Here is a 7,828-nt window from a genome sequence, read left to right on the forward strand (position 1 = left end):
TTCGTAGTTTTGCAGCTACTTGTTCCGTAAGAAAGCGATTATTCTCATTGAGTTATTTGTTTTGTGAAAGTTAATTTGTTTCGGATTCGCTGGCAAGCAGGGCTAGATCAGGTGTCTATATGTGTAGGCTTCACAGGCTGAAATGATCCACAATAAACTCCTTTTTGTCTATGTCACGGAGATCCATTCTATTGATCTATTAACAGTCTACCCATTTATTGATAATTCAATTCCTTAATATAAAATTCATATGTAGAGCTGCAAAACTAGAGCAAATAAAATTCAGCAACAATTAGTCAGGAATTCCAAGTTAAAGTACTGCTGCCATTTTTGTGGCCGTTGAGATAATAACTTGAAGTATTACTTTAATAATTTTTATGTTGATGAAGATTGTAAGTTAGATTCTGGCTAATGCCACATCAACTCTAGCTAAGAAGTTGAATTCTTCCTATATCCCATTTGATAATAGCTACAAATAATTGTAGATTTTAAATTTCATCCATTAACATATTTTAAATTATTATCCGTGGAAAGAAGATTATGTAATAAAAATCAGCTACATATTTATTTATGTTCCGTTTCGATATATATGCGCACGAGATAGTGGTTATAAATATTTTTGCTTTACATTTTGAGACACATAAAAATTAATTGGTTGTAAAATCCAAAGACTGATGATAATCATTTCATTTATTCATTTTTGTTTCATTCCTCCTTTCTGTTCTTTCCATACTAAAAGAGGTAGCAAGATAAAGTAGTGTAAAAGTAAAACGACAATGACGAGCCCAAAAAGTAATACAAAAGAAGTGGTATATGTAGTAACAAGTAGCAAAAATTTCGAATATATTGAGAAATAATTTGGCGCATATGCGGGTGCAATTAATTTTAAAACTATTTCATGTGGTATGATATGACCATGATATGATGTCTTATGTTTAAATGAAAGGAATTTGACGTTAATCCACATGAAAGTTTGAAAATTATTAGAGCAAAATGATTGCAGCATAAAGAGGACAAAACGAAGAAATAAGGTTTCTCCCCACTCACTTGTCCTGTAAACCTCAAGAAATGTATCAAAAATGATTAATAGTTAGCAAAATAATTATAAGTTTGCAAAGCTCTAGTAACAATCACCAGTACATTATTATTTTGGAACAAAACCTTTTTATGAGCTAACAACAAGACGGTTCGCGACACATATTTTTCTACATTCAGTCTTCATTTTCTTCTTCTTCTTCCTAACATTACACACATGAGCATATATATTTTACATTGTGATTTTTAATCAAATTAGAAACCATTAAATCGAATGATTGATATTTTTCAATTTATGCCTATTTTGTGAATAAAGTTAGTTAACAATGTGAAAGTAAAATGTAGATGATTAAAATAAATTTTTTTTTATTGAACACTTCAACAAGTGGAAACTTTTTGATTGAAAATTTATTATTATTAATTCATGATATTTAAGTAATTGATTTTATTTCAATTTCAAATATTTGATTCATATTGTGCAACCTTTTGAAATATTTTTTCTGAGGTAACTTCTCGTTGCGGCTTTGGACTACAGAAATCAAATTAGTTAAATTTGTTATATTTGCTTCTAATACGAGAAGTGAAAACAAGAGCAAGAAGAATGAAAGACAAAAAATAAAACTTTTTAATAACATTGATCATTAATGAATTTCAATTTGACTAATGGAATTTTCATATTCTCTATAATTGATTTTTAGGAATTTACTGATCCATCAAATCTTCAACGACATATTCGGACACACCACGTGGGTGCTCGTAGTCACGCTTGTCCAGAGTGCGGTAAAACTTTTGCGACATCATCGGGATTAAAACAGCACACACATATTCATTCGTCCGTTAAGCCATTTCAGTGCGAGGTTTGTTTCAAAGCCTACACACAATTTTCCAATTTGTGTCGTCATAAGCGTATGCATGCCGATTGTCGTATGCAAATAAAGTGTAACAAGTGTGGACAAAGTTTTAGTACGGTCACATCATTATCGAAACATAAAAGATTTTGTGATTCAACAGGAGGAGGCAGTAATCTCGTGGGTAACCAACAATCACCACAACAAAATTCACAATCAATTTCATCCAACATGACAACACCTCCAAATCCATTTTTGATGTTTCGTAATTCACCATTTTTCCCTCCTGGATTGTCACCATATCCGAGTCTACAGGGAATATTTCCACCTAGTCCAGCACAAGCACCACATTTTCCTTTATTTTTACCAAAGCATAATTTTGAAATACCATGTTTGGATATTGACGGCAATACTCCAACAAAAGTGACACAGTCACAAAATAGTAGCAATAATGGACAAAAAATGACACCATCGCAAGCAGATGAAGCAACTACAAACATGAAACCGTCACCAGCTCGCCCTACACCATTGAGTGTACATAATCTAATTAATAAGCACGACAAAAATATTAATAATAATAGCACGGCTAACAACTTTAATCATTCAAATAACTATGTCAAGCGTGAATCTAACAAATCCACTGACGAAGATAACGAGGCAACATCGCCAAGTCGCAAAAATAATTTTGCTCGATCAAAAGACGAACGCATTGGCACCACAACCAAAAATGGAATGGATAACTTTAACCGCAAGCGTTCTTTTTCAATGGTCATGTCGAATGAAATCAAAAGTAACAATCAAAGTGATGCTGACATCAAGGTAAAATCTTTTTCTTATTATAAATATGTATGCATAGTTTTTTTTTTTGGGCACTGCTACATTTCAAAATGTTTATTTTTATACTCATTTCTTCAAAAATATGAATATGACACAAAATTTGATTTCATGATCAAATCAATTTTTTTTTTTGAAGAAATAGTCAAATTTTAAACTACATCTACTTAAGCCTTTCTCTTTGAAAAAGTAATTAATAAATTAATCAGATTTCAATCTATGCAAAACTAAACTAGATATACCATCTTAAAAAAAAGGGGTATTCTTTCTTTTTTTGATTCCCCCCGAATATTCGTTTAATTGATTTCACTTTATGTGTTGCTAATACTATTTTGACATGAATTTGAAGTGAAATTTATAGAGCGTAAATTTTAATCTTTTTTTTTTTTTCTTTTTTCCATATTCTTACACATATCTACTAAATAGGATGAAGCAAATGATGAAAGTCAATCGGAACAACCGCTCGATTTAAGCGTGACTAAAAAGAAAATAAAAAGAAGTACAAGCCCGTTAGTAAATGAGACAACCGATACTTATGATGATCATGAGAATTCATCATCATCGTCAAAAATTGATGTTCAAAGAGCTTCTCCAACTCCAGAACATCAGGCAAGTCCATCACCATCAATTTCACCTCGTTCTTCTACATCACCAATACCTACACCATCCTCACCGGGACCTCAGCCACATCAAATGGCATATCCAAGACCCATTCATCCATTACTCTTGGATGCTATGTATAGACCCGGTGGTTTGAATCCGTTTCAACGTCCTTTCCCTTTTTTAGGACCGAATTTTCGTGCTGGCTTCGACCTTCTTAGCAGAAATGGCGGCAACTTTCCTGCAAAAACATTCCACGAGGCATTAATGTCAGCAGGTGGTCTTACGCCTTCATCAAATAACACCTCATTATCAATAAGCGGAAATGGCCCCAAAGTAAAAGATCGTTATAGCTGCAAATTTTGTGGTAAAAACTTTCCACGATCAGCAAATCTTACAAGACATCTACGCACCCATACTGGCGAGCAGCCCTATAGCTGTAAATATTGTGAACGATCCTTTAGTATATCAAGCAATTTACAACGTCACGTTCGCAATATTCACAATAAAGAGCGACCATTTAAGTGCTCATTATGTGAACGATGTTTCGGGCAACAAACAAATCTCGACCGACATTTGAAGAAGCATGAAGCTGATGCAGCTGGTATCAATATTGGTTTAGGTGATTCACCATCATCAAATGAAGCAGAACGTGAGGACTCTTATTTTGATGAAATTCGATCATTTATGGGGAAAGTGACCTACTCAGGAAATCCTCACGGGCATATCTATACACCATTACCACTTGACGTTACAAATATAGAAGGTGATTTAGATGAAGCAGCCAGTAGTAGCGATAATGATTTAATTAACATTGAACATGAGCATAATGATAAAGATACAATCAACAATAATAATGATCGTATTGAAGTGACTACATGAAACAAGTCCTTCGGTAAAGACAAAACGAAAAGTAATCAAAATTTTCTGAAAATGTTTAAAAAGTAAAACACGATATACACTATATGAATTATGCAGCCCTACGAATTAATGTTTGATAAATGACACATTAGTTATTTTCTCAATTTTTTTGATGAAAACCTAACGATTGCTGATCAATGATTACAATGTGTTCAGAAATAAGTAAAACATACATATATAAACCAATATAGTTTGTTGTGAAATTCAAGATTGATTTAATATAAATAATAATGATAAAATATATAAAGTATATTCCCAATCATACATATGATATGTATGAACATAAAGCGAATCAAAAAAAGACAAAAAAAAAAAAAATCGTAATGGACAGCACAACACTTTTGTGTTATGTAGTCACTTAATAATGCGAGGACAAGAAGAATGCAAGTAGAAATAATTGTCAGATCATAAATTATGAAATAAAAGCGACAGAGAAGATAACGCGAAAATAAGAGAAGAAAAACTAGAAAGAAATGCCATTCCGATTTCATCACTGATTGATAATTAAATTTAATGAATTCTCTGATATGTGAGCATGTAAGCATAAGTTTCATGCTTTAGCGAATGACATATTTCAATCCACATATTGATTTAACTCTAAAGCACTGCATTTTTCTTTATAAACTATTCAACTTTTTCATCTTTTCTTCTCCTTTGTTTGTTTGTCTCCACAATTTACCGATTTATCTATCGTATTTCTCATTGTACCACGTTATTTGATTGTGCGCGCATTATAACACAGAGAGAAAAGTTCGTTATCGTGATACAAAATCAGTATTGTTTATTCACATAACAATTTTACTCTCAATTTGATTGATCATTGAGCTTCATTTCTCAGACATTACAAATACCCTTTTATAGTGCAAAACTCCGCAAAAGTACTTTGCTGATTGTCTGATGTCACATGGAAGTAACCATTTTAAGACTTGAGATTTTCATTCAATTAAAGTCGAATAATCATTTATGAACAGCGCAAAGGCGCAATTTGAGATGTTATAGTTGTTAGTAAATGCGGCAACAAAAAGCATAAGCACAAACAAAAAATGAGATTTCGTTTGGGCAACAAAAAAAGAGTATCGAAGACAAAGGTGCGAGAGATGGCTTATGATATAAATCCGATTGAAAAATGAAATGCATTTTACGCGCGAAATACCCGATAAAACATTCATATGAAATGAATCGGTGCTGATTATGGAATATCGATGTGATTTCTTTTAACTAGTACTTCTCGGATATTTATTTCTTCTTTTTCATTTATCATTTTTGCTATGATATTATGATTTACAATATATTATATTTTCCATAATGGTACAGCGGCATAGCACTTCTTTATTTGGTCTTTTAAAGAGAAATTACTACTGTTTCAACATACAAAAAAAAAAAAATATGCAACAAAATTCCTAGCATAATGAATGAGCACACATCTAGTTAGTTTTCAATGATTTTTCCTTAATTTGCGGTGGAAAATAACAATTATTATAGGCTCTACATAGGAATTATTAAAGAAATATTGCAATGCAGACAGTTACTTTATATGCAGCATAATTAAAGCTTGATACCCTAAAAGACAATGAGCGTGATCATGACTCAAGACAGTGCTTAATCTATATAATTGAGCATTATGAGAATCCTTGTCACAAGTCGACAGCACTCTTTGTAATGATTGATTCTGTTGTCTAATCACTCGGTAACAGAGGCCCTACAGAAGCCTTAATGGCAGATTTGCATATATATGGCTCGATACCCCAGATTCCACTCTATGTGAGCATACTTAGGGCATTCTCCTTGTCTGTTAAGGAAGGGCATTAAATTATTAAGTTGATACCCACTATGAGTTCCAAAAAATGTGTAAAAGACACACGAATTTAAATCAATTTTATATTTCATAATATTAATGACACAATTATTTTAAGTATACTTCTCAAATACCTTCGTTAATAGTTTTAATAAGTTAGAAAATACCTTAAAATTGTTTTGATCACTAAACAATTTAGTCAAAATGAAGAAAAATGGTTAGAATTAATCGAGGAACAAACAAAAATCAAATTGATAGAATAAGCATTTGTATAAATTAGTTAATAATTGCAACTTGACATTCTTAAAATTGTAAATTAATTTTTAAAAAAACTATTCACACACACCAAAAATTTGTCTTTAATGCGACACAAAAAACATTAAGAATATAATCATCATTTATTGGATATACATATGATATAAGACATAGTTATTTAAGGATAGTGCATATTTCTGCAAAGCGAAACGGTAATTTACTTATTAAATTGAGGAACAGAAGTCAATATTTAGTTATTGGACTAAATAAAAAAATCTCATAGATATAAATAAAATGATATTCACATTGTAATCATCAGAAACATGCGCTAACAAGTTAGTATCTGATTAAACCAACTATATATATATTTAAATTATAATAATTATCTATGTTCCATAGTATTAATAAATGTTTTAGTTTTTAAATGAATCTTTAATTTTAAGGAATTATTATAACGATGAGAATTGTTTGATGAACACTATTATTACTAATTATTAAATGCAGATAGTTTAGATAATTTTACAAAACAAAATCTGTAGAAAATACAATTTATTTCTTATTTTTTTGATGAACCACATATTTTTTTTTGTTATATGAAAAATTTCCCAGTTTTGCTGATTCAATAAAACTCACTATATTAAAAAATGAGCGAAAATACCGAGAAACATTTATTAAATTGCACCTCATCTTTTTGATTACAAACCTTTCAGCAATTCAGCCACAGTAATTTTATATTTCTCTTCTTTACTTCCAGCATCAATCTTGTGAGTCTTGTGCACCACATTTATCAAAAAAAAAAAAAAATCTTTTAGTTATCTCCTCGTAATCTCTTTATCTGAATATTTTAAGGGCAAAAATAATTTTTAATACTTTCTCCGTTGATCGTTCATTGATAAAAAAAAATGTTAAAAAGTTAAACGATTCATGGAATAAAAATTGGATGGTAAGCAATCATCAAAGAGATTTCATTTTGATGATATAAAAAATTAGTGTAAGCTAATTGCGTTGAATATTTAAATAATATTAAATACTTGTTGATTTATTCATTTTGAATTCTTAATGACTTTCAGCCTCCTTCAGCTTCCTGACGGAAGATATTTTAATAAAGTGATGCATTTCTGATTGAAAAACATGATTAATATTTTAATTTCAAAGGAGTTTTCTTCTCTTTATTATTATTATTATTGCCTCTGTCTGTTTTCTTTTGTGCTTGGTTGTTAAATCAATAAACTACATTGGTTAAAAAAAAAGCATCGCGAATCACAAGATTTTCATCATTACCAACTTTCTTGTGGATTTATGTGTTATCTTAATTTCGCTATCATTACTTTGAAGTATGTTGGCAATTTCGGCTTCAAAAAAGAGAAATAAATGAAATGAGATGAAAGAAGGCAATAAGAAGTACAATCAGATGTGATCTTATTAAATTGTATCTGTTAACGGAAAGAGATCATTAATTTGTAAAAAAAAAAGTCGCGATGAAAAATTCTCAAAACGTCTTTTTTGGAAGTAAGGTTGAAATTTTATGTTTGACATACTA

General features: G+C 30.6%; 1 protein-coding gene across 5 annotated transcripts in view; it reads left to right on the top strand.

Moving 5' to 3' along the window:
* The window catches only part of LOC139088356 (transcription factor hamlet-like), a 56,318-nt gene extending 51,069 nt beyond the window's left edge, over nucleotides 1-5,249 (top strand). For all 5 annotated transcript variants that reach the window (XM_070637548.1, XM_070637551.1, XM_070637550.1 and 2 more), the window contains 2 exons: nucleotides 1,734-2,702; nucleotides 3,144-5,249. In XM_070637548.1, coding sequence (XP_070493649.1) covers nucleotides 1,734-2,702; nucleotides 3,144-4,199 — 2,025 coding nt within the window. In that variant the 3' untranslated portion in view covers nucleotides 4,200-5,249. The remainder of the gene's footprint in view (nucleotides 1-1,733; nucleotides 2,703-3,143) is intronic.
* Nucleotides 5,250-7,828: the final 2,579 nt, after the last annotated feature.

This window comes from Chironomus tepperi, unplaced genomic scaffold (assembly GCF_022539635.2).
Source record: "Chironomus tepperi strain 1889 unplaced genomic scaffold, CSIRO-AGI_Ctep_v1 contig_161, whole genome shotgun sequence".
Classification (NCBI taxonomy): Eukaryota; Metazoa; Arthropoda; class Insecta; order Diptera; family Chironomidae; genus Chironomus; species Chironomus tepperi.